This window comes from Theileria orientalis, chromosome 1, assembly GCF_000740895.1.
Source record: "Theileria orientalis strain Shintoku DNA, chromosome 1, complete genome".
Lineage (NCBI taxonomy): Eukaryota > Apicomplexa > Aconoidasida > Piroplasmida > Theileriidae > Theileria > Theileria orientalis.
The window spans coordinates 664148-690878 of record NC_025260.1 but is presented as its reverse complement, the minus strand read 5'-3'; the positions used below and the strand labels follow the sequence as shown (position 1 = coordinate 690878).

General features: G+C 38.8%; 15 protein-coding genes across 15 annotated transcripts; 10 read left to right on the top strand and 5 right to left on the bottom strand.

The window, feature by feature from the left end:
* Positions 1 to 111: 111 nt before the first annotated feature.
* TOT_010000314 (uncharacterized protein) lies at positions 112 to 2233 on the top strand (the record flags this gene model as incomplete). Its single annotated transcript, XM_009690853.1, has 5 exons — positions 112 to 924; positions 956 to 1084; positions 1277 to 1619; positions 1820 to 1995; positions 2066 to 2233. The coding sequence occupies 5 exons, from the start codon at positions 112 to 114 to the stop codon at positions 2231 to 2233; spliced, it is 1629 nt and encodes a 542-aa protein (XP_009689148.1).
* Positions 2234 to 2286: 53 nt separating this feature from the next.
* Positions 2287 to 2451, top strand: TOT_010000313 (hypothetical protein; the record flags this gene model as incomplete). The annotated part of the gene is made up of 1 exon (XM_009690852.1): positions 2287 to 2451. One exon carries the CDS (start codon positions 2287 to 2289, stop codon positions 2449 to 2451), a length of 165 nt encoding a protein of 54 aa, XP_009689147.1.
* A 141-nt stretch (positions 2452 to 2592) lies between these two features.
* Positions 2593 to 3459, bottom strand: TOT_010000312 (hypothetical protein; the record flags this gene model as incomplete). Its single annotated transcript, XM_009690851.1, has 1 exon — positions 2593 to 3459. The coding sequence occupies one exon, from the start codon at positions 3457 to 3459 to the stop codon at positions 2593 to 2595; it is 867 nt and encodes a 288-aa protein (XP_009689146.1).
* Positions 3460 to 3896: 437 nt separating this feature from the next.
* TOT_010000311 (conserved hypothetical protein) lies at positions 3897 to 11473 on the bottom strand (the record flags this gene model as incomplete). The annotated part of the gene is made up of 5 exons (XM_009690850.1): positions 3897 to 4307; positions 4413 to 4661; positions 4703 to 5686; positions 5840 to 8455; positions 8765 to 11473. The coding sequence occupies 5 exons, from the start codon at positions 11471 to 11473 to the stop codon at positions 3897 to 3899; spliced, it is 6969 nt and encodes a 2322-aa protein (XP_009689145.1).
* Positions 11474 to 11631: 158 nt separating this feature from the next.
* On the top strand, positions 11632 to 12998 carry TOT_010000310 (uncharacterized protein; the record flags this gene model as incomplete). The annotated part of the gene is made up of 8 exons (XM_009690849.1): positions 11632 to 11722; positions 11838 to 11934; positions 11968 to 12167; positions 12223 to 12310; positions 12382 to 12490; positions 12601 to 12674; positions 12772 to 12911; positions 12943 to 12998. 8 exons carry the CDS (start codon positions 11632 to 11634, stop codon positions 12996 to 12998), a joined length of 855 nt encoding a protein of 284 aa, XP_009689144.1.
* A 101-nt stretch (positions 12999 to 13099) lies between these two features.
* TOT_010000309 (uncharacterized protein) lies at positions 13100 to 13551 on the bottom strand (the record flags this gene model as incomplete). The annotated part of the gene is made up of 3 exons (XM_009690848.1): positions 13100 to 13161; positions 13203 to 13355; positions 13410 to 13551. 3 exons carry the CDS (start codon positions 13549 to 13551, stop codon positions 13100 to 13102), a joined length of 357 nt encoding a protein of 118 aa, XP_009689143.1.
* A 333-nt stretch (positions 13552 to 13884) lies between these two features.
* Positions 13885 to 15227, top strand: TOT_010001246 (Conserved hypothetical protein; the record flags this gene model as incomplete). Its single annotated transcript, XM_009690847.1, has 7 exons — positions 13885 to 14135; positions 14206 to 14345; positions 14423 to 14547; positions 14670 to 14758; positions 14852 to 14947; positions 15007 to 15078; positions 15161 to 15227. The coding sequence occupies 7 exons, from the start codon at positions 13885 to 13887 to the stop codon at positions 15225 to 15227; spliced, it is 840 nt and encodes a 279-aa protein (XP_009689142.1).
* Positions 15228 to 15527: 300 nt separating this feature from the next.
* On the top strand, positions 15528 to 16239 carry TOT_010001245 (uncharacterized protein; the record flags this gene model as incomplete). Its single annotated transcript, XM_009690846.1, has 2 exons — positions 15528 to 16044; positions 16082 to 16239. The coding sequence occupies 2 exons, from the start codon at positions 15528 to 15530 to the stop codon at positions 16237 to 16239; spliced, it is 675 nt and encodes a 224-aa protein (XP_009689141.1).
* Positions 16240 to 16296: 57 nt separating this feature from the next.
* On the bottom strand, positions 16297 to 18315 carry TOT_010000307 (eukaryotic translation initiation factor 2 subunit gamma; the record flags this gene model as incomplete). The annotated part of the gene is made up of 8 exons (XM_009690845.1): positions 16297 to 16573; positions 16741 to 16926; positions 16970 to 17282; positions 17363 to 17616; positions 17788 to 17925; positions 17974 to 18085; positions 18167 to 18245; positions 18280 to 18315. The coding sequence occupies 8 exons, from the start codon at positions 18313 to 18315 to the stop codon at positions 16297 to 16299; spliced, it is 1395 nt and encodes a 464-aa protein (XP_009689140.1).
* A 922-nt stretch (positions 18316 to 19237) lies between these two features.
* On the top strand, positions 19238 to 20499 carry TOT_010000306 (conserved hypothetical protein; the record flags this gene model as incomplete). The annotated part of the gene is made up of 2 exons (XM_009690844.1): positions 19238 to 19360; positions 19435 to 20499. The coding sequence occupies 2 exons, from the start codon at positions 19238 to 19240 to the stop codon at positions 20497 to 20499; spliced, it is 1188 nt and encodes a 395-aa protein (XP_009689139.1).
* Positions 20500 to 21159: 660 nt separating this feature from the next.
* Positions 21160 to 21486, top strand: TOT_010001244 (hypothetical protein; the record flags this gene model as incomplete). Its single annotated transcript, XM_009690843.1, has 1 exon — positions 21160 to 21486. One exon carries the CDS (start codon positions 21160 to 21162, stop codon positions 21484 to 21486), a length of 327 nt encoding a protein of 108 aa, XP_009689138.1.
* Positions 21487 to 21591: 105 nt separating this feature from the next.
* TOT_010000304 (Bet3 transport protein) lies at positions 21592 to 22377 on the bottom strand (the record flags this gene model as incomplete). The annotated part of the gene is made up of 5 exons (XM_009690842.1): positions 21592 to 21693; positions 21772 to 21954; positions 21985 to 22084; positions 22181 to 22278; positions 22318 to 22377. 5 exons carry the CDS (start codon positions 22375 to 22377, stop codon positions 21592 to 21594), a joined length of 543 nt encoding a protein of 180 aa, XP_009689137.1.
* A 435-nt stretch (positions 22378 to 22812) lies between these two features.
* Positions 22813 to 24103, top strand: TOT_010000303 (uncharacterized protein; the record flags this gene model as incomplete). The annotated part of the gene is made up of 4 exons (XM_009690841.1): positions 22813 to 23089; positions 23208 to 23451; positions 23553 to 23850; positions 23966 to 24103. The coding sequence occupies 4 exons, from the start codon at positions 22813 to 22815 to the stop codon at positions 24101 to 24103; spliced, it is 957 nt and encodes a 318-aa protein (XP_009689136.1).
* A 105-nt stretch (positions 24104 to 24208) lies between these two features.
* On the top strand, positions 24209 to 25180 carry TOT_010001243 (conserved hypothetical protein; the record flags this gene model as incomplete). The annotated part of the gene is made up of 6 exons (XM_009690840.1): positions 24209 to 24338; positions 24429 to 24590; positions 24627 to 24665; positions 24739 to 24805; positions 24871 to 25031; positions 25062 to 25180. 6 exons carry the CDS (start codon positions 24209 to 24211, stop codon positions 25178 to 25180), a joined length of 678 nt encoding a protein of 225 aa, XP_009689135.1.
* A 397-nt stretch (positions 25181 to 25577) lies between these two features.
* TOT_010000301 (uncharacterized protein) lies at positions 25578 to 26630 on the top strand (the record flags this gene model as incomplete). The annotated part of the gene is made up of 5 exons (XM_009690839.1): positions 25578 to 25918; positions 26044 to 26249; positions 26289 to 26367; positions 26400 to 26489; positions 26531 to 26630. 5 exons carry the CDS (start codon positions 25578 to 25580, stop codon positions 26628 to 26630), a joined length of 816 nt encoding a protein of 271 aa, XP_009689134.1.
* Positions 26631 to 26731: the final 101 nt, after the last annotated feature.

Genomic DNA, 26731 nt, shown 5'->3' with positions numbered 1-26731 from the left:
AATTGGGATATTGATTTTGAAATCCTTTGTTTTACGAATATGTAAATCTAAAATTAATCCTAGTGTAAAATAGAGTAAATGTAGTTTAAAGTCGAATTGGTACTGTTTCAAATGGACGCCTCAGCATACTCAGCACTTCCCAGAGTAGTACTTGATAATGGCTCAGGATACGTTAAATTCGGACTGTCGTCGAACAAGAGGCCGCCGCACGTGGCGCCGAACTGTATTGGCCACCCGAAGAAGAAGGCCAGCGCATATTACTCAGACTCGTACTCGTCCTCCAACGTGGACCAGGGAACGGGACACAGCACAAATTCAGCAGCAGATTCGGGAACGTTTGTGTCGGAATACTGCTACACACTGTTGGAATTCTTCTGTTACAGGCCGCAGGTGAACAGCCTGGTGTACGACGCGAATAGGCAGAGGCAAGTCTGGGATAGGTACATAGGAAGGTCGAACCTGACGAACACAAACGGAGTGATATCGCCAGGAAACCTGCTCTCAGTAAACCCGGAAACCACCTCGATTTGCGTAACGGAGCCGAATTTGTGTCCAGCACAATCAAGGCAGCTGTCAGCAGAGATTCTGTTTGAGGACTTCGGGTTCCCAATGGCATGTTTCCTGTCCTCGCAAACAGCAAGCGCGTACTTTTATGAGACGTTAAGGTCGAAGAGTAGAACAGGATTCAGCTTAAAATGCTACCCGAAAGAGCCGAGTCAGCAGACAAGTGAAAATATATCATGCTGCCTAGTGATCGACTGCGGATTCGGCTCCACTCACTCAGTGCCGTTTGTGAACGGAGAGCCCCTACAAAACGCAGCCCTGCGAACGGCAGTAGCAGGGTCGACATGCAACTCGTACCTGAAAAACATAACGGCGATGAGGTCGGTGAATTTGGAATTCAACGAATTGGTAGTACAGCACGTAAGAGAGTAAGCGTGACAAGTGTGTGTAGATGAAGGAGGAGTCGTGCTACGTGTCAAGGGACTTCGACCTTGAGTTGAGAGCAGCGAAGAAGATACAGAGCTTGTACGGGGCGCGCCTAGGCCACCAATACATGCTGCCAATATACACGTCGAGATCGGTAAGTCAATCACTAGGTTGCTATTTATGTCACGTGGCACCAGTAGTGATGGTGGAAACCATTAGAAATAGATAGCCCGATTCATATACGTTTATACGGAATAGATAAGTGGATTTATATACATTTATACGGTTGAGAATGAATTAAAGTGCTGTTATCTAAGTTTATGTTGTAACTGAACTAACACTTTAGAAAACACACATGCTGAAGCACTTCACGAACTATCGCAAGACGAGGCCGCCACTCCTGAATGAGCACAACGAAAAATTCATAAAATTAGTGGCAGATGGGAAAGTAAAGGACCCTGAGTATATAAATAGTGTAATATCTGACCAATACGTCAACGAAGGATCAGGGAGTAAGGAGGAGAGTGGCAGCAGACAAGCTGAAGTGTTGAGCGGAGAAAAGGCAAGAGAGGGCCAGGATCAAAGTCAGGAAGCTTACAACGAACAAGGCAACGTAGATACGGACGACCAGTGCGTGAATTTGTTCTCAGAACGATTCTCAGTGCCAGAGATACTTTTCAGCCCACAAGGTATGATATTGGTTATTCATTAGTCCACAGCAGTATTACCTTAGATTCTACATTTGTAACAATCTGAAGTGTATTAAACGATGCTTATATAAGTGTATTTACGAACAATAGACAAACATTAGATATCAATCAACCAATATTATCCAGTAATCTATGCAAATATTAGATAGTAATCCACACAAACATTAACTAAAAATGAGTAGATATTAAACTTAAGGATTGTGGAATCGTCGATCTGGCCTACAGAAGCATTTCACTGTGCCCGCCGGTAGTACAGCCGCTGCTAGCGAGAAACATATTTGTGTGCGGGGGAAGCACAAAATACCACGGATTCATACACAGATTTTATAAGGATTTAAGATCACTAATACCGCAGGTGAGATATGGAATACATCAGTTTGTGTGTGTGTAGATACGTAGTATAGTCGTGACAAACAACTGCGTAGGCATGGGACGTGGGAATATACTCAATAGAAGACCCATCAGTAGCGTCATTTTATGGAGCGAAGCACTGGACGAACAATGACACACTCTTTCTGTCAAACGCAATTACGAGAAACGCATACTTGGAAAACGGAGGAAGTGTAATAAAAATAGACGAGCTTCTGAATTAATTTTATACAAAATTAAAATTTTGTTCAGTAAACGGCTAACGAGTTAGGTGTTTATGGGTGTGCGCAAATTAAATGGTACCATTGTAACTACTGCTGTTGTCGTGACCACAAGTAGCACGAATGTTGTATTAACTGCCACAAGCAAGACGACTGTTAATACGATAACGACTATTGGTGTAACTACGAGTACTGTGACTACTGTTAGCATAAACGAATAAATAATGTGTAAAATAAAATGTAAATATTAATGTTACACTCAACAATGAATAAGCACATAATTGTGAGTAACAATAGTTGCTAAGCACAGAAATGCGTAAAAAAGTGTGATTATAAGTCGTGAATTAGGAGGTGGTGGATAGTTAGTCAAACGAGAGGCACTCTTCGTAGAGCTTCCTCTGTTTATCAGTGTATTTAACAACCTGCTCTTGAAAGAAAACCATAGACGGGACAATTTTCTTTATCTCAGCAGCAACAAATGATTTTTTGTAGGTGATGAGGATGAGCAGTAGCATTATCTTTCTTACGAAAACTATGTCATAGTCCTGTTGGTCCGCCAAGTTAGTTGGCAGCCTATTTATCAGCTCAACGTGTAAGTTGTGGTGAGTGCCATAAAGCTTGGCCTGGTTAAAGAACTTAATTTCGTAAAAGAGCAGTGACCGCATAGAATGGCGCAGCCGCCTGGTGACGTAGTCGAGCTTGGTGTAAGCCTGCTCCTTCTTAAGCTTGGCGACGGCGACATTTAAGCCGCTAATGACCTCCCGCTTAGTCGTGGCGCTCTCAAGGGAGTCCTCGGCGATCTCCCGTTTGGCGCTTTTTAACTCAGAAATCTCAGTAATGACCTTGCCAGCCTGCTCCTTAAAGGCTTCGGCTGCGCGTTCTTCCTCCCTTAACTCCTCCTCCATGCTGTTGATGCTTTTGGGGTGCAGTCTATCAATTATTTTTTGGGACATTTGATCAAGGGTCATGGCGTTCTCATAAAACTCGTCGTACAGCCGACTGACCTTCCTTTTTATGTTTTGAACAATCGGAACAACAAGGCTCACATTTTCGAAGGCCCTCGTCACCTTTCTGAATGCGCTTTTAATGGACCAGCTTGACTTTTTAATTATGAAATCGTTTAGTGAGTCGTACTTGTTGCAGAATTGAGGGTTGCAAGATATGTATTGTGTCAATTTAAGTAAATCCCTTAAAGATCCTTCCCTAACCTGGTGCTGATATGCGATCATCTTAAACCATCTTAGATCCTAATTACACTATTAACTAGCCAGCCGTATAAATAGAGTCGGTTAAACGTGAATGAGTATATAAATTTGATTCTTGGTTTCCTTGAGTTTATTGTATGCTACACAGCTATTTTCTCTCCTCAAAAGACTAGTTATATTAAATCTATATTACCAATTGTACAACTTATGCTAGAGTCGCATACAGTGTAGTATGTTGATTAAAAGTAAAATATTAAATTGTATTTGGAGTAAAAATTAAATTACTTTACTTATAGGACGAATATTTGTCACATGTAATGTATATTAATTTATAGATCCAGAATAATACAGGCATGGTACGAAACACTTACCGTTCCTATAAGAAGTAAATCAATCTATTTACGATATACACATGAATATTTTGTGTGTTAGATGTCTAAAGGGCCTACCAATGTATAATTTTATAGCGAAATTAAGGTGTTTTTGAGCATAAATTGTGTTGGCTCTTCTGCATTGCGGTCAACGCTTTCACATCCCGTAGATACCTCGAGTGATTCACACAACTTCGAATACAAACTGTCCATGGCCTCAGAAGGGCTCTGGGTAACAACGATGCCGTGAATCAGCTTAAAATATTGCAAATCGCCGGATAGCAACTCCCCGTGCGCACCAAGATGGTAGTCGCGATTGCCAGAGTGGTAACACCGCTTAATCAAATAAATCTTCACTGCAAGCAGCAAGAATAGAATAATCGCGTTAGTTAGGATGTGCTTATGCCCCTTCAAGCCAAGCCTAGTCAGCTTTTCAGTTGCAAACCGTTTACTGTCGTCTTCTTCACCACCGTGGTCCCAGAATATTCTGTTAAGCGCGTTCTAAAGGTCCATTAGTCCCATTAAAATACCTCAAAATAGAATGAGTACACTGTTCATGCGTAAATTTAAATAACTGTCGGTGCTAGCCACCGATTAGCTTAGTACCTGATATGAGCTGATAACTTTGGTTAGGAACGAGTGTATTTGCTCTACGAATCTCTGTTGCGATACGCAGTCCACCAAAACTGCCAGGATGCTCTTCACTATGAGCATCGGCTCCCTGTACATGTTGTTGTCCTCCTCCTCGTATATCTGTTCATCGGAGCCTTTGGACTCCATCAAGTCCCCAATCGCGTTAAGGTCGATTAGCAAGTAGTGGTGAAAGAGCGAAAGCGTGTCATCGATGCCAAATGCCTAGAATTAAAGTGTGTTTTCGAAGCTGGATTGAAACTTACGTTGACTGCGTGTTCCAAAAGCCTAGATTCGTAGCTGTTGTCGTCCAGCACCGTCTTTCCACGATTGCCACGAGAACCATCGTCCACATCCGCCTCACCGCCAGTAATCTCAGTCACAGTAGCCTTGGCCTTGTGACTGCGCCTGTGATTACTATTCCCAAGAGGGTCATCAGATTTATTAGCCTTAGCATTATGATCACGGTTACAGCAGGCCGCCCTGCTGCTGACGATGTGCATCCGTATTAAATTCATCATATTGGCGCGCACTTCTACCTTATCGTCCTGGAGCAGCGTCAACATGTTACAGAATAGGCATATCCAATTTCTCCGAAGCAACATCCTCTCCTCTTCGTCCACGCATGTGCTGTATGATGGCCTCAGTAGCCGAAACGTGTCAAAATAGACTGAAGATATTTCCAGCCTTATATTCAATTCCAGGTCGCTGCCACTGTTGCAGTTGTTTACCAGGATACACCCAAGTGTTCTCAGGAGCCTTTTCCTCAAAACACTCCCACTGGTCACCTTATTACCGGCCACCACTATGAAGTGGTAGTATAAAGACTTAAACAGTTCTGTGTACAGGCTGTTGTTGCTTGTCAACTCGTTGTCGACACAGAATCTTACCAGTTCACAATACTTGCGGCCGTACAACTCCTCGAACAGCCTCAACCGCTCATCAATACACTTCACACTGGCCACCACTCTATTTCTCACCATTTTATTGACGATTCTGAAATAGTTTGTGCAAAGCTGTATGTACTGCTTATGCTTCACTATTAGCCCGTATAGTTTATCAAGCGTGCTCATTTCCGCATGGTCTCCCTCTATTACCATCTCAAGGTACTTCATTACTAGGTACATGTTATAGCAATCTCCTTCAAACGCGTTCACATCCACTCCCACGCTCTTGCTGGCCTTTACCTCCAATAGTTCCGACTCGTGATACTTGTTCAATTTACAGCTGTTTAGACACTCGTCCAGCCTCTCGCTTAAGAAAATAACACTGTTCCCGCTGCCAATATCACCACTTCCAGTATCACCACTGCCACTACTACTGCTACTACTATTGGCACTGGCACTACTACTGCTACTACTATTGGCACTGGCACTACTACTGCCAATATCACCGCTGCTAACCAGAACCAGGTTGAGTATCTCCCTTGCCAACATGTAGTTTTCAACTGTATTTATCTTGTCACAGATCCTTCCTAGCATTTCTAGGAGCGCGTCAATGGTACTTTTACTTCTAACCGCGTTCGTAGACTCAATGGCACTCTTAATCAGCATTAAGAATCCACTTAAACGATTTGCGTCTGCTGAAGCGCCATCCAATTCTCGCTCCAACTTAAGGATTTGTTCCACTTCGCCATCCGCCTGTGCATAGTAGCTTGACAGCACCGACGCTGCGAGTCTCCTCAGGTACAGGTTTTCCGCCCCCAGGAGCGCCTTTACGCTCTCCACAAGGTCCGTCTTTCTGAACAGCTCCGCCAGGTTGACGCTGCTCTGGTGCAGCATCAGCTGCAGCACGTACAGCGTGTAGTAGGCCACTTCCTCCGTGCTGCCTCTCATGATTCCGCTCAGCTCTCCGAGGAGCCGCGGGCTCGTCAGGAGGCCACTGCTCAGCAGGTGCTGGTTTGCGTTGAGCGAGGAGAGCACTGTCGACAGCAGCAGCGACGACGCGTTCTTCGCCGACCAGTTCTCGCTCCTCATGTGCCTCAGACACACTCTGATCACCTCCGCCACGTTTTCGTTGTTCATGTACTTCATGTCTATGCAGCGGTAGATGTACCTCAGGATGTTCAGCACGTTGATGACGACGGTGGTCCTGTCTCCCGTCGATTCCCCTATTTCCGTCCCCCGACTAAGGTTAACTGCACTCGTGACTCCTCCGCTCCCAACGCCATTAATGACTGGGAGTGTTGGCGCTTTCTCGTGCTCTATCGCATCCACTATGTAGAGCAGCATGAATATGATCTCGTTGTTCAGGTCCGATATCTTCTTGTTGCTCTCAGACTTTATGATCGATATGAATATCAGCGACAGGTGCTCGCTCCTCGTGTGTATGTCTATGACATTGCTGCTCAGGAGCCTCTCGTCTTCTTCGAGCCCCTTGTCAACACACTTTCCTCCGCTCTTAAAGCTACTGTGTCTTGACACGATCAGATCTGTGAGGTAGTAGACGTAGCTGTACAGGAACCTGTTGTTTTTCTGGAGCTCCAGCATTTTCTGCAGCGAATACAGCAGCAGGCTGTTGAACATGTCGTTGCAGCCCACGTGCCTGCAGTTGATTATGCAATACATCATCGTTCTCGTCAGTTCGTCCAGCCTCTCCGCCGACTCGCTCCTGCTCCAGCTGAAGCCACTTACTGCCGAACTCGTGAACGCGTTCGCCATACTGTGCAGCGCACTCACCAGCTCGTGCACCATTTTGTAGATCAGGTAGTTGAACAGCTTAAACTCGTTCCTGCTGTTCATTTCGTATCTTCTCCCAAGCCTGCACTCCTTTTCCGTACCATGAATAGCGCTTGTATTGTCATTACACGTATTATAAGCTACTGGATTGTCATTACACGTATTATAAGCTACTGGATTGTCATTACACGTATTATAAGCTACTGGATTGTCATTACACGTATTATAAGCTACTGGATTGTCATTACACGTATTGTCAACCACAGTAACGTAACCACAAACTTCTTTACTGCCCGTTTTACCGGTGAAACCAACATTTCTAGTGTTGTTCTCTGTTTTTGAGGGCTCTCTCTGTCCACAGCCAACGGCTCCATCTAAATATTCCTCTTCGCCGTACAGTGCACATGTGCAGCTTCTACCGATTATTCTTAGGTTACTCCAGTCATATTCATCCTCCTTTTCTGACTTACTTATGTAATATCCTCTGCAGTCCACCAGCCTTCCTTCCTCTGTCCTCTCGTCTCCAACTCCTGCTTTTGGTGCCATATACTCATTTATGACCTGTTTAAGTGTTTTTAACAGTAATATGTACATTTCCTCCAACTTTTTTCCGCAGATTTCGTCCATGTGCTCCATCATGTTGTTTACCAGATTAATCATCCCGGATACTGTTATACTTCTTCCCAGGTACTCTTCCATATTACTTCTGTAATCCCATATAAGCTCGTACACTGTGTTCAACATCATTAACTTTCCATTTTGGCTCTCTTCTCTTGCCTCAGTTTCCTTTTTTCCCATCCCTTTCCTGCTCACGTGATCATTGTAGTACCTCCTCACTCTAATGAAAAAATTTCTTATTTCATCGTCTGAGCTGTTTTTCATATACAACTCCAGCATGTTCGACGCTATTTCGTATTTGTTCTGGTTAAAGTTCATCAACAGTCTTATCAGAGCTTCCTCCTTACTTCTCATGAGCCCATTGATTTCATCTCTGCCTATATACCCTAGTATTCTCCGCAGTATCTTATGGTTACATGGCTTCAAACTGTAAAACAGGTTAAACAGCCTTCGTACCAACACATCATCAATCAATTCCTTATCCATTTCCTTATCCAATACCGTTTCTTCACCACTTTGAGAAGTGTGCGATTCCTGCTCCAATCCTTTACCTTCCCTGCTTTCCATGAACAGTCCACATATGCTCAACATTACGTTTAATGATATCATGATCTTGTTTTCATTGTTGTACACATTTATATTATTTCGCAGTATCTCCATTATCTCCTTCAAATTACCCATTAAATACTCCTTGATTGCTCTCTTACTCATCATCTTCTCATCCTTGTTGTTATCCAAAGTGGGTTCGTGGGTATTGTTATCCAATGTGTTTTGATCGTGGTCGGTATTGGTAATATTGGTAGTAGTATCATTAGCAGTTGCATCATTAGCAGCAGTTGTACCAGTAGTAGCAGTTGTATCATTAGTATCAGTCGTAGTAGTTGTTGTAGCAGATGCAGTTGTAGTAAAAGTAGTAGTATGGGCAGTACTAGCTGTTGTTTGTAAATCGTCGTAGTTGTACTTGAGTCGCTGCAGAAACTGCTGTATCAGCTGCGTAAAGTAGTGCTGATTTGACAAGTTGATAAACATGACGACGTGCTTTAGCGTAAATTTAATCAGTGCGAACTCATTTGATCTTATCAGCTTGCTTATCTTCCTGCAGTCTGACACTGTCTTTACCAAGTTCAATATCACTTCAATGTCCTCTGCGTAATACAGGCTGTACATGTACCTTCTGATGTCTATGTAGTACACTTCTTTGGCCACTGAATTCCTACTCTTTAGTTTCTTCTCCGGGCAATTTGCAACTACGATGCCGTCGTACCTTCTACCTTCGACACTCGTGTTAACAAAGTAGACCTTGTTAGTCCTTCTGAAGTTGTACAGACACACGCTTTCGTGGTAGCTTATCTTGCCATACAACTCCACGATCTTCGCCCCTGCTAACACTTCTTCCATTTTATCACCGATCAACTCTCCTTCCAACTCCATCATTTTCTCCATTCTCTCCCACTCCATCCTTTCCATTCTTTTTTGCTCTTCGTCTTCTCCAACACCATTGTTATCTGACATTAATTTGGCTGCTTCTGTACCTTCTACACTGTCACCTATTTCTCCTAACCCCTTCTTTTGTTCTACTATGTTCCTCACTATTTGTGTGTAAAATTCCTTCAAATCTGTAGTCATGTTATCCCTTTTGATTCTTCTTTCAGTCAATATTTCCTTCGACTTCTGCGGCAGGTACTCAAAGTAATCAAATCTGTACGACTCGTTTGATATCTTCAGGAGCTCAAACGTGTAGTTCGGTATTATGTTCATCAAGACCTTATTTATGCTGTCACACCTATCTCTCCTATACTCATCCTTACCCTCCTGACAGTCGTCAGTATTCGTTGGCATCAAATACTCTAGACTGCTGTCAGCAGATTCATTTTCGAGTATGCTATAATTATTTATAATACATATTAGCGGTGGGTATAAATAGCACTTGAAGGCTATTTCATCTAATCTCCCTTCTATCGTTCCATATTTTTCTGGAAAAACACTCTCATTGTCTATATTACAGTGTGCTGCGAATCCTTTAAATATTAACTGTATTTGCGATAACAGTTGCGATAGTAGCGACGATATCGTCGACTTGTTGTTCGCTATGTTAACCATCAGGTGTAGCAGTAAATAAGGCTCATATTCCAACAGCTTCTCAACACTCGTCAGCTTAATAACCGTGTCCAGTATTATGTACTTATTTTTAATAGTCATGTTCCCTTTCATTGTCCTCATTACGTTCTCCACCAACGTCTTCTTATCCATTTGCGATTTGTTTCCCGCTGCATCCTCACTTGCCATGCGACTAAAGGTTGAAGAGAGACCCTGCAGTAGCTTCTTATAGATATATATCGAAAGGTGGCTGATCGTCTTAATTTTATTGTTAAAGTAGTTTACCAGAATCCTACTCAACTCTATCAGACTCTCTATGTACAAAGCTCTTTTCTCCTCCTCGTCACCTTTTCCTTCACCGCCATGCTTCACACCTTCCGCTAAATTTCCATCTTTTTCCTGATGACTTAGAAATATCGTGTACGACTGCACTGTCTGCAATAGTGCGTAGTTGATGATGAATTGGTTATTCGTCATCAAATTTTCTCTTATGGTTTCGTAGCAATTCCTCAGAATTCCATACTTCTCATCACTGGAAGCATCGTTAGGTGTCCACTTGTTTGAGTGTAACAATATCACTATAGACCTGATGACGTATATATAATTCAACTTTGGCAACCTCCTCACTAAATTCACCAAATCCTCGTCTTCCCTCCTCAACCCAGTCCAATCTGCCTTGTCTTCTGTTATTGCCCTCAACACCTTTATCTCAGCGTTTTCCTCCACTATGTATCTCATTATCCCTATCAAGCATGTTGCAAATGATGATATCCTTTGATATTTTCTCGACTTTTCTTCAAGGAATACCAACAGGTGCTTCAAGAGACGACCTATCAGGCTCTTATCCACTTCGTGACTTCCTATTTGCTTATTGTACAATAGCACATTAATACATTTTATTCCTTCTAAACTAGGGTGCTGACTGCTTGCCGTTTCACTGAAAGTTTCAGCTATATTCACTTCTTCATCTCGATGGTTGTGATCAATATCATCTATAGAACATTCTAAGTACTTTGATATTATTTTGTTCAATAGGCTTGGCACATCTTCTCTTTTCAGTGAGTTTAAGAGATCAGATGACAGTATCGTGTATATGTTACAAAATTTATGCTTCACTGTGTGATAAAATCTGTCATCGGTGTGAGTGTGCTCATCATAATCATCCGAACAAAGCTCAGCCAAATAAGAATGTATGAACTCAGCATTATTATGAATAACTTTTAATGTTGTTATAATCTTATTTGAATAATTCTTTGTTATCGATAACAAATCCGCTTCACATATCAATTCAAGGAAATAATAACACAAATCCTTAAAGATTTCTTTATATGCTAAAGCTTCTTCCTCGTCCTTAATATTAAAACTGCTTATATATTGCTGTAATTTTGAAAGGTTTGATAGAAAATCCGATTTATTATTCTTGTATGAGATTAAATCAATATTAAATTCCCAGTTTGCCGATTTTTTGCAAGTGTTTAACAAGGAATCAAAGAGAATTTTTAACTCTAGGGAATTATTTAAATTTTTAGTACTCAAATTTGGCTGTAAAAATTTTTTATTGCCAGTAATAATAGATTTTGGTTCCGATTTATTAAAAGCTACATTGGCTATGTTATCTTCCATAACATTATGGATATTATACATTATTATTCATTATAATTACACAATTACAAAAATGTAACATTCTATTTGTTTTATTAAATTTGTTTTGTGTTGTAGTTGCTCAGTACACATAGTTTGTGTAGTCTCTCCTCACAAGATATAGTCAGTATATATTTGTATTTAGTGTTTCAGTTTACACTATGGATCTAAAAGAAAGTGATTCTAGGGAATTGGACGATGAGATAGGTCTTAGTTACGACTACCATCCGATTGGTACATCTCTGAATGAAGGTTCATTATTACTAATCAGTTAACGCATATACAATATAGTAAGATATACGTATTTGTTAATATTGTAAAATCTGCTAAAACTTAAATTGGAATCCTTAGTGACGCTAATTTGTAGGCCCGGTTGGCAAGTTTCCTCACGGACCTGATAAAAACTCATTAATTGCGACCCTTGTGATTTCTTCCTTTCAATATTTGACATTTAACATTCTAGAGTAAGCCATTTGTTAAAAGTATTTGAAATTTAGGCTGAGATATTCCTATGCCAGGCGCCACGTGCTGATTTCCTCCATCCTGTTTTTCATTAAAATATACCTCATTACAAGAATTAACAAGGCCGACCCTGGCACGGTCACTCCAGATTTGCACAGAAAAGATTACTTAAACGAGGCTCTCCCAGCGAGACTGACAACGGTTAACGGATATAATGTGTTACAGAAGTGGTGCTGTAAGTACAAATAAATAGCTAAAACAGCTAGGATTTTGATAATCGCCACATTCAGGTAACTGCCGAGTATACAAAGAACCGAGAACGAAGCACTGTTACACCTGTAAGAGGTGTGTTAACCGCTTTGACCACCACTGCCCATGGTAACCACTAGTCGTTTCATAGAATAAACATTGAATAATGCCCAAATAAGTAAACTGATAACAATAAACAGGCTGTCAAATTGTATCGGATACAACAACTACAAGTTGTTTTTACTATTTGTTACCTGCGAAATGCTAGTACAACACTGTTTTGTATTTGGATTAATATCAGTACTTGATGTAAGACCATTAAACAATAAGTTACTTATTAACAGTGGTTTATTTAATTAAGCACATGGTGAAACATTATTCATTTTGCCCTGTGTCAATGGAATAAATATATTTTGTAGGATTTGTATGATGACAAATTCAATATTTTCAACATTAACGCCTATAGGTACATCCTGGATAAACACTTCTTTGTGTAAGTGATAATCAAGTAGCTGTGTACCAAGTAGCTAGTGAATGATGAATGCTTGTTTCTGTTTAGTAATGTTGATTTATTAACAAATTTACTGTAGGTTCATGTTCTTTATACTAACAGTAGCATCGGCACTATTCTTCACTGTATACAATGTCTTCAACAAGTACCTGATGTTGACGAATCAGACGACCTACGAGTACCTAAATAAACAGCACGCAGTGAACCCGTACAACATCGGTAATGTTAGCAAATGATAATTTGTGAGTAGGACTGTTGAACAATGTTATGGAGTTCGTGAAACTGCCAACGAATTTTTGGAAGTAATGTTATAACGAGTTGTGTAAGTCTAAGTGTGTATGTGTAAGTATGTAAGCGTATGTGTGTATGTGTAGATATGGTACAATATTAGAGTGGGCGGGTGAGTGTTAGTCTTGAATTTGCACATCCTGATTTACCTTAATGTTGAAGTTAATGTCATCGTCCCAAACTAAAACATGAATGAGTAAAGGATAAAGGAGGTAGACGAACCTGCTTTATGCCTGGTGGTATGGACGTGAGAATGAGTGGAGTAGGAAACCTTTATGACCCTCCCGTAAAGCTCAGAGTTGTGACGGTTGAAAATGGCGTGTTTGGCATCCTCCTCGTCCTCAAACTCGATGAAAGCAATGGACTTGTTTTTATCTGAATTTAGTTATAAAATTGGTCAATAAGTGGCAAAATATAAATAGAAGGTACCTTTATCCTTATCCTTGGGGATTTCTAAATTCAAAATGGTCCCAAACTGTGAGAAGGCTGCGTAAAGAAGGTCCTTGTCAACGTCCTCTGCGATTCCTCTAACAAACAGGGTCCTTCTGTTCTCATTAAGAGAAGTTGCCATTGTAACAAGTGTTTATAGTAAATGGGTTGAAAAAAATGATTAATCGTACATAATTAAGTAATGAAAACTAAATATGGATAAACAACATCGGGTGATAAACAGTTAATTAGCAACTGATCATAGTTGAATTGATTTTAGTTTAATTTCCTTATATTTGTTTCCGTTGATGATTTTTAAGTAGTTGAGGAGATCTCTAATAAAAATTGAATGGTTTCTGTGTGTAATTTTAGTTTTAATGTATATGATTAATATTGCTAAAATATTAACATATAGTTAAAATTAAAATCAAGCAATAGGAGTAATGGATATGTAAATTAGAAGAATGTAGACGGGATGGATGAGTTTAGAAAGGGGTTCGGTAGTTGTCCAGAAATAAGAGAATCGCCACAGGGGGATGACATGAACAATGAATCCTTAACGGACGAGTTAGAGAAGAAACTGGGCCTGAAACCGAGTAACACTAGTTTCGACCTAGAGTTGACCCAAAAGGAGGGAGAAGAGCCCACAGTAGCCTACTATCCGGAACTATATGACTCAAGCGTATCGGATTGTGATTCCCAGGACCATGTAACAGTGGTTTTCAAGTAAGAATTGGATAGATTAAGTGTATAGTTAGTCCAATGTGTTATAAATTGCCTAAATAACATTATTTAGTTGGAACCATGGAGGGGACGAGGTGTACCTAGTTGAACACAACGAGAAGGAGCAGAGAAGAATCAGGATGATCAAGAGTAAAAATTGCTTCAGCACGATTCAGGAGCTGCCGAAGAAGCTGTTCAAATACAGATTTCTAGGTAAGGCGCACTGTTGACTGTTAGGACGATAGACTAAGTAGTTATCAGTAGATACCTCACATACTGATGATTTTAAGTGGATAACGTGCTTCAATATTCACCTGAGGACCCATGCGTGAAGACGGAAGATGGGTTTGTAAACTATATAGATATCGGAAAGTTTAAACCGACAGATTACTCGATGCCAAGGCAGCGACAAGAGGTACGAACCAGTTAAAAAATAGGTTAAACACCGATTACTAAATAAATAGTGGTTAAACAAGCAGTATATATATTTGTGCGTGTGTGTAAATGGTATCGATAAACACCAATAACAATTAACAGTTAAACATTGGAACATATGGGCACGAGTTGCCGGGGCCAAACTACTCTACAATGGAACCTCCTATCTACCCGGACATACTTAACTACAGGTACAAGCTTACAATATTGATTAGGGCTTTATGGCTCGGCTTTTTAATGAGATAACTAGTGCAGATGCCAGAAACAGCAACAATGACGTGCAGGTCACCTGACTTTGATAACTTTAACAGAGTGGCGAGCGAGATTCACATACTCGCAAACCATATCTACGAAGATACGCAAGCAAGATCGTTTCTAGGGTAAGAAGAGTGAAGCAGCTAGTTTAAAACCAACGGAATCTTAATTGACGTTGACGTAGGCCGAGCTACAAGAGTTACATGTGTCTCCACAGATTGCCAAACGAGTTATCCAATGTACAATTCCAACCAAGGTACGAAGATAAAGTAGCTGGTGTAGTTATAATTTGGAACGGAGGAGTGTTTAGTGGTAAAAAGGCTAATATTCCCCTTTAGGTCAGTCTCGTTCATATACGTCACGCCTAACGAGCATAATCCCTACAATGGTAGCAAAAGAATATAAAGTTAAAACGAATGCCAATGAAAGTTAATTTTTTTAAATTTATGCTACGATTTATGCAGTGTGTACGACAGTAACGCTGAGATTCTTCCCCCCACTCTTGTGTAAAATGTCGACTAAAAATTTTAAGTAGCCACAGTAATTTTTATTTGTGATGCTGTATGGAACATTGCACAGTGAATAGGGAACTAGCGTGTTTAAAGTAAGCTTTTATATGGACAGAAACGCATAAACGTGGCCTTCGACAACCACCAAGGTCAAAAGCTGCAACAACTGCATACATGATCGAAAAAATATGATATAATGGTAGTCTCTTTCATTTCTCCCCGTTTGTACTGGTTTTTGAACCTGGGAGTGTGCCAGCTGTACCCGGGATACCTGACGTTCCTGTATTTGTACGGCAGAAGGGTCGGCCTGACGACCTCGTCTGAGAACACGGTTCTCAAGGGGGTGTACTACGCCCACCACTTCGTGTACTGGGCGATATACCTGCTCTACTCGTACGCCGAGTCCCTGGTCCCCTTCCACAAGGTGGTCCCATTTTACTACGAGCTGAAGCTGCTCTTTTTTTTCTGGCTGGGATCCGACCACTTCAGGGGTGCAGGGTATTTGTTTCAGACTTACTTTGGCACCCTCGTGAACCACGCGAGTGCGAAGCTGCGGAGCCTCCTCGACACGAGCGTGGACGAGAAGACCAAGGACGCGGTGTCGGACTTTCTGAAAAACCTGGGAAGCTTCGGCGACATTAAGGATTCGAAGCCCGTGAGGCGGCAGAGCCCGCCCAATGCTTCCGGCTCCGACAATCCCTTAAGATCTGAAAGTTCACTATAATATACTATACCCACATACATCCCTAGGCCTATATGTGAAACCTCTAGTACATGTTACTTTCGTACATAGCGGATATAACTCGTTGATAAACATGTTCACACAGCAGCTGCGCACTCATCCACGGCATATTCGCTTACACACAGAGCAAATACACAGGGACAACACAAGTACACACACAACATAAATACAAGGGCACAACAAATACACGGGCACGTAGCACACATTTCTTTATTTAAACAGATTAGTACTTCTGGAGCTCCAGTGACTTTCCTCTGTTAATTTGTCCCCAGCCTATCAGGCGCCAGTGCTTGTCGACCCTTCTCGAGAGCGCCACCTTGTCTCCAATCCTCGTGCAGACTGGCCCTGTGAGCTCGAACTTGGCCATGTCCGGCTTTATTCCGGTGACTCTCCCTCCCACGGAGGTGGACCCGATGTTAATCATGAGGAACTCCCCCTTTTTAAGCTTCGATACCTTGGTGCTCTTGTCGCTATCCAGGGTCTTAATGCCCAGCAGCCTCCTATAATGTTGATTATGAATGGTTTTTACAATAAAAGTGGACGTATTATTAGTAATAGTATTGAGAGTAGTGGTGTTAGTATTAACTATAATAGTAACCATAACTATAAATATAATTACAATTATAACTATAACAGTAGTAAGCAGGTGTGTAGTTGTAAAGCGTACCTTAACAAGTAGTATGATATCTCAATCTCTACGAAACAATCCGGGAGGGTCCCAACATGGCCTATCACTTGTCCCACGAGACGGTCTGCGCGCGTCAGTGTAGGGTCCATCGTCGTGCCCACACCTATCAGGCCACCTGGCACTGCAAACTGGAGGTCATTCTGTTCGGCGAACAGTGATACCACTCTAACAAGTCGTTAATATCGCTGGCCACTCTGGCCTAACTTACCTTGACATAATGGATTTACAGGATATGTTTCCCTGCGGGTCTTTTGATATGATGCCTGGCCTCACTTCAATCTCGTCGCCAACCCTCAGGACTCCGTGGAGGATGCTTCCTCCCGCCACGCCTCCTTGCAGTGCCTCAACCTCTTCGCCCGGCCTGTTAACGTCAAACGAGCGGATGATGATCATGTGCGGGGGCGACACGAAGTTCCTGCGCGGCACTGCCACCTGCGTCACCAGGTACTCGCTGACCACGTCTATGTTGTACCTGAGCACTGCGCTAATTGGGACAATTGGTGATCCGTCTGCAGCCGTTCCTGTGAAACAATTAGTGGTGCATAAAACGTGCAGACGCCTTATCGGATGCATCCAACTTATATTTGTAGACTAATCTTACCCGATATGAATTTTCTGATTTCCTGTTGTCTCTGCAGAGCCTGCGACTCCTTGATCAGTTCCACCTTGTTTTGCAGTATCAGTATGTTTTTCAGGCGCATGATCTCCACTGCTGCCAGGTGTTCGCTCGTCTGAGGCTGTGGGCACGGCTCATTTCCTGCGATTAGCAACAGTGCTGCGTCCATTACCGCTGCTCCGTTTAACATGGTGGCCATGAGAATATCGTGACCCGGGCAGTCAACAAACGACACGTGCCTGCGTCATGTTAATATAAATATGCACAGTACATATACAAACATTCGTATGTGTGTGTATTTAAACGCATATATACACGCAACACATACATACACACGTATACAAGTAAATATGCACTTAACTACATGAATACGAATGTGCACTTAAATGTGCCAATTCTAAATATCATACCTCTTAAGCTCCATTTTGTACCCGCATCCTGGCTTTTCACACAGTGGGTTATCTGGCTTCTTACTTCCGTAAGATTTGTAACAGCTTGGCGCCTCGTGGTTCGGGTTCGTACATTTGTATATTTTCGCGTTCGCGTACCTGCGCCATATTAACACCGATTAATGGTTAAAATATGCCTTTACTTACCCTAGTTTTATTGTTATGTTACGTTCTTTTTCATGTTTGAAGCGAACTGTATGTACTCCAGATAACGCCTTAACTACTGTGGATTTACCATGGGCGACGTGGCCGATGGTCCCTGTATTCATTTATTTCAGTTATTGCACAACATTATCTAGTCTGGCTGTTTTCTTATGTAATTATGATGCTAGTATCATACCAATATTAATTGTGGCCTGTCTACTAATAACTTCTGGCGATAGTGATGTTAATTTGGTAACATCAAGCTTTGAAAGATCCTGAAATTTAATTTATACATAGAGGTAAACGCACCTGCTTAAGCAAAGGCTCCTCGGTAACAGTACTCATTTTATTAATACAGTTTAACAAAAAATAATATTACTTAATGGTAATTTTCAAACAACGGTATAATTATGGAGAAAAGATGTATATTAGTTAATATTATACACTATTGTTTCACTAAGGGATGATAAAATAAGGGTTGATTGTCATTATACTCTTCATTTGGCTACTCTTAATTAATAAGAGCGGTAATAGCTATAATTTTCAATTCTTCATTATAAATTTCGGATAAATTATTATATGATTTATATAGTTCTAAAATTTTACTTTATATTTCAAAATGGAATCCTTTGGGTTACACTTGTTTAATGTAAATATTTCAAAAAATAATGTGTGGGGACAGAGTATTAAATATTTTAATAAAATAAATATTTTAAAAAATTATTTTAGTTATTAAAGTGAAATATATAAATGATTTATATGGTGTGGGTTCGATAAACATAAATTTTTTTTATAAACACACATATTATCTGTTTTACACAATTGTAAAACTCCCGTGTCAAACTAGGATTTATATGTCAAAACCAACAGATATATTTAAACACAAGTCTTTAAATTGTTTTGGTTATAAATATTGTTGTTTTTTATTTGTTTGAATTGCTATTTATCTTAATTTTTTAAGTTGAAATTAATATTTTTGGATTCTTATAAGATTCCTTTTCATCCACTCACACATCTCACGTTACCTTCCCTAATTCATTTCCCATTAATTTTTTATTTCAAACCTAGATCCGACTGTCATCGTATATTTTTCTCTTGATTCATGTGCCTTTCACAGATCTATAATTATAGTAGCTTTATTTTCTATTATTTAATTTTGATAAAGAAAAATTATTTAATAAAATTAAATCGGTTATATAGCTTGCAATAATATAAATAGTATACATTTGTACATTACAACTATCAATTCTACCTTTGATTGCTAAAAATGATTACAGTTAAAAAATCGCTAGTGTTGCTTTTAATTTCAAACTTTGTTGGAGACATAATCAGTTCAAGTCCCAGTAGTATACTGGTGAAGGCTGTGGAACCACCTTCTCCAATACCAACTGTTAGTTTATATGAGTGTGTGTAATGAGTGCTTATGTAATTGTGATTGATTTATTTATATTAAATTATGTGTAGCCATCGCCAAGGAAAATCGCAAGAAAACAATGTCATGGCAATTGTGATTGTGCTAGGTATTCACACTATGATGTACCCAAATCTTTAAAAAGTTTCGGTGAATCAGAAGAAAGGCCACCTCTCCCAAAAAAGAGAAGAACGGTGCCTAAAATACCTAACGAACCACCAGCTTTACCCCCAAGAAACTATAAGAAGAAGGAGCTAGTTGAAAATCCTGTATATGCTTCAATAAAACCTTCGAAGAGCAAGCCAGCTTTTAACCCCTATTCCACTAAAGAAACCTTTTACACATCTTATGGATTCCCTGTTGAACAAGACCTTTATGAATATAATCCATATGGAGAACCGATTTATTCCGAGATAGACGCAGGTAATTTCACCAAAGAACACGCACCAGCTGGCTACAGTGAACATATTTATTCTGAACCCTATGAGTTACCTGCACCTCCTAAGACTAAATACCAGAAGTTCAAGGACAACGCTGGTAAGAAACTTGGATCATTAAAGAAATCGGCAAAGGGTGTATTTGCAATTAAGTCGAACAAACCAAAAGAGTCTGCTGAGAAGACTAAGAAGGGTGCTACTGGTGTTACTTTAAAGTTGACTAAGAAGTCCCTTGGCGCCAAAAAGGTTTCTGCAGAATCACCATCAGAAACTCAGGAAAAGATAAATAAAGCAACCAAAGAACTATTAAGGGAGGCAGATAAACTTGCGAGTAAGTTGAACGAAAGTACCAGGCCTAGATTCTATGACGCAAAAGGATCAACATCAAGTGCTGCTAAGGGTACAAAATATAAAACTAAGAGGGAGCTCAAAAAAACATATACTGGCTTCTCTGATATTGGCAGAGATTTTAGTGGTGAGGCCAGGAACTTAAGAAAAGCTGCAAAGGCAAAATTGCAGGGAGCCAAAGATGATGTAAAAGAAGGATTTGATAAGTTTAAAGACGACTTAAAAACATCGGCACTTAAGGGAAGTGAATCAGTGGCAAGTGATATCGCAGACCAAATTGGAGACTTTGGAAATGCTAAATCAAAACTCACAATGGAAACATTTAGGAAATAAAACTAATATTATCGTGTTGATACTGTGACGTATTTGGTAAATTGGTGTGTATGACCATATGTACTAGACCATATATACTTGTTCATGTATATGTGTATAAATACATGTGAATTTGCTTATATATCATAGTTCTATAAATAAATATGTATATACTTATCCTAGTCAAATTTGTTCAATTCAATTTAAACACATAGTCACTGTAAAATTCTCAGAAAATTCCAAAGATGAAAATTATTTGACTCAATGGTACAATAATATATTATCTTCGTAAAATTATCTGAATTTGGGTTAAAATGAGATTTAAACCATTTGTTACTTTATTGTTTAACATACTAGTGTCTATGTTTTAAATTTGGAATCTGATAATTGAATTTTCTTTCAAACGTATCTCAGATAAGGCAGCACACTAACAGCTGGAATATTGCAAAATTAAAGATCCAGTTAAAATGAAATATTATTTTTTAAAAATAAATTTAAACATGTGTTTAAACTTTCATTAAACATGAATTGTACTAAAACATTAGGCTTAATATTTATTTTATCCAGGTTTCAAGACGGTAGATGTGTAAAGGAACTAGAACAGGTATTACAAATTGGCACATTTTTTAGAATTTAGATGCTTATGGTTTAAGATCAGATGGCCACCCTCAAAATCGTAAATTGATTCTTGGTTTTTTGGGCAGTCTTCTTGCTCCGATTGCCAAGGGAATTGTAAATCTCGTTGCTCCGCCTGACCCTCCACCGCCGCCACCACCTCCCCAAATAATTTACGCAGCACCACCCAGTGCGCCGGCACCTGAGCCTGTTAAAAAGGAAGAGGACAAGGAGGAACCCGAGTCTAAACCTGTGAAATCCAAAGATGTCAAAAAAAATGAAAAGGAAGAGTCTGACAATGGCAACGAGGATGACAAGGACGATGAGGACGACGAATCCACGGACGAACAAGATGAAAACGACCACCATGAAGATGATGACGAGGAAGACTAGGTAACAGGTACAATTTAATGAACACTTTATTGCGATACTTACACTTTACTGTGTACTTATTCTTCATCGGACAAGGACTCTTTAACAACCTAAAAATTTAATATATTAACCAATATTCACTACCTCTTCGAGCTTTATTGTCATTTCGTACGTGTCATCTCCCTTCAACATGTCCTTTACAAAGTAACACTGCACCTTCATTTGTAACTACAACAGCATAAGTCACTCGTTTAAACAACATCTTACACTATGTTCATATTTACAGTTCTATTATATGTTGTAAACCTGTGCTAAAGCTCCAACGATGACTCCGCAAAAAATATTAGAGTAGTTTAAGTCCTTTAGAGTTTCAGGAAGTTCTACAAACTGATCCAGTGGATTTTCCTGGAACGAAATGTTGTACACATTGTTCTCGGGGTCAACGTCCACCACGTTCCCAGAGATGCCCAGAAACATCTTAAAGCCAATCTACACATTGATTAAAGTCGAACAAAGAACCTTTGCGATAGCCTCTACAGTGCTCCGAAAATCAGTGCAGGGCACACACCCCAATTTAGCCAGGACCTCATCGACCAATTTACTTCCAATACTCATTCCCCTAGATTACAAATTTAATTTACGTTGAAAGTTGGGGATCTTAGATAAAATGAAAGTGCGTGTACCAAAAAATATGTAACTGTTTTCAAAAACGTACATTTCCATCAAATGATCGTTAACGGCCTCACTGTGTTCTTTATCCCGGACCAATTGACTTACCATTGAACCGTAAGTCAAACAAAACAATTCAGAGTTCTAAGGATAAATTGATTAACACAATTATGAAACACGTACCACCTTCTCCATTTTTGCAAAAGCATTTGCGCCTAACTTAGAAAAGTTATCAGTCGACATTATTTTATTTAAATAAATTAACGTATATAAATTTAGTGAATTGTGTTAAAATAACATAATTAAATTATGGAATGGTGTAGTGCCTGCCTTCCATAAATGATCAAAAATTTATTTGAGATTTTAATTACATTAATATTGATATATAAATTGTTTATTTAAATTTTAAAAATACAAATTATTTGAATGGTTTATTCACTGATACTTAACCAGTATTGTTTGAAATACTTTAAATTGGCATTTTTGCAACATTTCAATTTATTATTTTATTAGTAACATATAAAATTGTACAATTAAAATATAAAATTTAAAATGGATTTAAATTCACTAAAAGAATCCCTTGATCCACCCTCTAGTGATTTTAAAAGAGCCCTAGTTGTGGATACTGGAGCATACTGCCGTTCAACCTATTTGGATAGATCTGGTAGTCAAATATACATGACTCCAGGAATACAAATGGAACTTGAAAAGTATCGTCAGAAGAATCCACTGGAAGCTGTAATTAGAACGGTGTTTACGCCCGTGATCAGAGAGCCCGCAGATGAGGATGTTATTTTTGTCAGAAAGTTCGCATCTTTGACAGGAGATTTGCAGTATTTATCTAAGGTTGATATAGAATGTATTGCGTTAACAAGAAGACTGCAAATTGAATCTGGAGATACATCAAAGCTGAGAGAGACTCCAATGACGCTTAAAATAGATAAAACACCCAAAGGTAATACATTTAACCACAATTATTAGTTAAAATTGTTACTACTTGCAGTCATAATTTAAAAGTAATTATTTACATTAAAATAAATTATATAAACGAACATATTAACATGAATGTGTAGGTAAGAGTAAAGAAAAATCAAACAAAAACCGCAAAACTGAAAGTCAAGTGGGATTCGACTGCTGGATCGGATCACATAACGTAAATAGCTATAATATGGATTTATCGGATAAGGATGATAGAAAAGTAAGCTGTATGACCACAGATTTTGCAATGCAAAACGTGCTAATTCAAATGGGATTAAACGTAATAACACTGGACGGATTTATAGCAAGGACAATAAGAAGATGGGGACAAATGTGCAGGTAAATAAATAGTTAATATCTAGAAAGTACTGGGAAGGTAGTTAGAATCATAGTCGCTGTGTGCAAATTTATGTGTGACCGATATTTAACACTAATTTTAGAGCATGCTATGAAGTGTTTCCAAACACATCGAGAAAGTTCTGCGCAAAATGCGGAAACGCAACAGTGGATAAGGTGCCAGTAACAGTAAACTCAGAATCAGGAGAAATTGTGGCAAGAGACACGAGAAAGTGGGTTAACACAAGAGGAACAATATACACACAGCCGAAGCCAGCAACAGGAAGAAACACGAAGCCATACATTGTTGCCGAAGATCAAATGCTAATGCCAGCATTTAAAAATTACATGAGACAAATCAATCGCAAAGAAAAAAAAGACTCGATTTTACACTTCTACGGAGTTAGTCTACTAGATACATTGATAGATAGATAGATAGTAACGTAAAGGCATAGATACGCTGATAGGTAGTAAGATAGGCAGATCCTATGGTGACATAAAACAAATAAACGTATAGGAGGACACGAAGGAAAACAATATTTCACCAATCGACATAATATCATCGCTGAACCACGTGCCGATTGGACTGGGAAAAGGGAACCCAAATTCAAACAGATGGATTCAAAAACACAAAAGAAGTTTAAAATCAAGCTAATGTGTATCAAATTCTACTATGTTATATGATAATGTGGAATGTAAACTGATAAGTGTGTATGGTGTGATGTCCTAAATAAACCAGAATAAATAATGTATGATAAAAATGAGTTGTGGTTTAAAATATAAAATAATAATAAAAATCATAGTAAAAATCATATTTATACATGAGTTGAGTAAATGTGGAGAATGTAAAGTGAATAACACAATCATGTTAGAACTGGGAGCACTTCCAAGTAAAAAATAGATACTAGGGAGTTAATTTAATAATAATAATAGTGTATAAAAAGTATACGAATAGAGTAGCTTAATAATAAATAAAATAGATATGAATGAAATGCTTCCGAATGAAGAACCGCCGAATTTGGCAGACTATGATGAGCCAATAGTAACAAAAAAAACGACCCTGGAAAACTTCCCAAACCCATTCATGAATCCAATAGAATGTAACAGAATAAACGTGGAAGAATCATATATATGTGATCCAGGTGTGTAGAAAGAGTTTTGAGATATTGTATGTTCAGATAAAATACTGAAAACGTCAGAAGCTGATCGAATAGACGGTAAAGTTAATAGGAAGATAACTAAAGGGGTAGATAATTATAAGTAATGTCTATAATCGATGAAAATTCTTAGAATTGCTCAGTTTGGAGAGACTTAGCTCCACACATCACTGTGAAGGATACGGAGAAGTGCCATACAAGTAAAATGCTAAAACAGCCGGAATAACATAAAATTAGATGTTAAATTTTAATGTAAATAATTTAGAATCGGAGTTGCAATAATAAACTCAATAGCGAAGGAGGACGTTAACACGTTGGCAGACGAGTTGTTGGAAAGGTGGAAGCTGAGCCACGAAAGATGTGACGATGGAATATTGCTCTTGTTTACGAAGCAGGAGCCAGACGTGCTGATAAAATATGACAAAGGTGTGATTAGATGAGTGTTGATAATGTGAGTAGGTGTTGAACCGTACCTGAGTGCAAAGGTAATATCAACCATATATCCAATGTGTCAAGCACTTCTACAAGACGAAAAGCTGGCAATCGCAATAGAAAAATGTATTTTAAGTATTTAAACAAATTAATGTAGGCACGTCGTTCGTAACAAAGGTATGAGTAAAGTAATTAGCGGATAGGATTCCAACTTTAAAAGGAATTAATCAGTAGGAAATTTTTAAAATTAATTTTTAGAGAGTAACTGGAGAGATATTGCCACCAAAAGAAACGCCGCAAATGTAATGATGAACTGAGATATGTGATTTTAGGCTAGTAACACTCGTCATAGCATCAATTATCGGTATTGGATACCTCTCAATAGTAATATCATGTAAGTACAAGGAAATTAAGGTTTTTTAGCAATTGCGGATATGCATCAGGATGTTACGACTGTAAGCAGTTAAATCGCAACAATCTAATCGACACCAGAATTTACACACTGTTGGTAATATTTGATAATTTTAATTTAATTTATTAATGTATTATATAAAAAAAATTGATATTAAAACTAGATTGGTTTTTATATTAATAGTATTATCGGTATTTTTAAATATTGAGGTGGAATGTACACATGTTAATAAAACATTAAATTTTGTACTAAATAATAGCATTTTGTGCAACCTTCCAAGGTTCATCAGTAATTGCAATAAAATTAAAGTAAATACATTAAATTCTAAAGATGAAAAGGATACTCATATTGTAGAAAAATCGAATGTTTATCGAGACGATAGAATCACAATTACCAACAATCAAAACGAGTTTAAAATAAATGAAACACAGTTATTAGAATCAGCAAAGACTTATAGAGCAAAATTAAAGTAACCTATAGTACCTATTTGATTTTAGTCTAATTATACACACTGAGTGATTTGAGTTGACTTTACACACTTATTTATTTTAGCCATTTAAACACAATTGATAAAAATCAAATTATTAATTTTAGATTGGAAGACTTTATGCTTGATATATACATAGAAGATGAGTCCAACATGAGATTAATTAACCATGAACAACTTGGGGAAGATAAACCAACGGACATAATATCAATAAGAGATGAACTCAGATACATTAAATCGAAATATCACTTAAATAGAACACCGTATAAAAGTAAAGAACAGTATCACCTGGGAGAGATATTCCTTTGCCCAAGTAAGTAAGTAAACACACGCCATGTATCAACAATTACAGAATATATTGAAAAAATGTCAGAAATGGAATTGAATGATGAAAGAATACAAACAAAAGATGTTCTTAAAATGAGTAAAAGGTATTTATTAATGTTTTAACGACACGTATTAGTGGTGGAGTTGCAAGGAGAATACAAGGAGTAAAGGACATTAACACGAGAATGTGTTTACTCCTAGCACATGGGATTCTACATTTAGTAGGGTAAGCTAAGTTACAAGAAAATGATTCATTAAAATGAGCAGATACGACCATATTAGAGTAGAAGACTATAGGGAAATGGCTAGTGAAGAAGATTCGTTGTTAGATACCTTGATTGAAGATATAATAGAAAATAATGGTTGAAAGGACATGAGAAGTTTAATGATAGTGTTTGATTCCTACAATATTATGGTGTATCATCTTTACAACATTGCATCACACAGATTGGAGTAGGTGTTATGTTA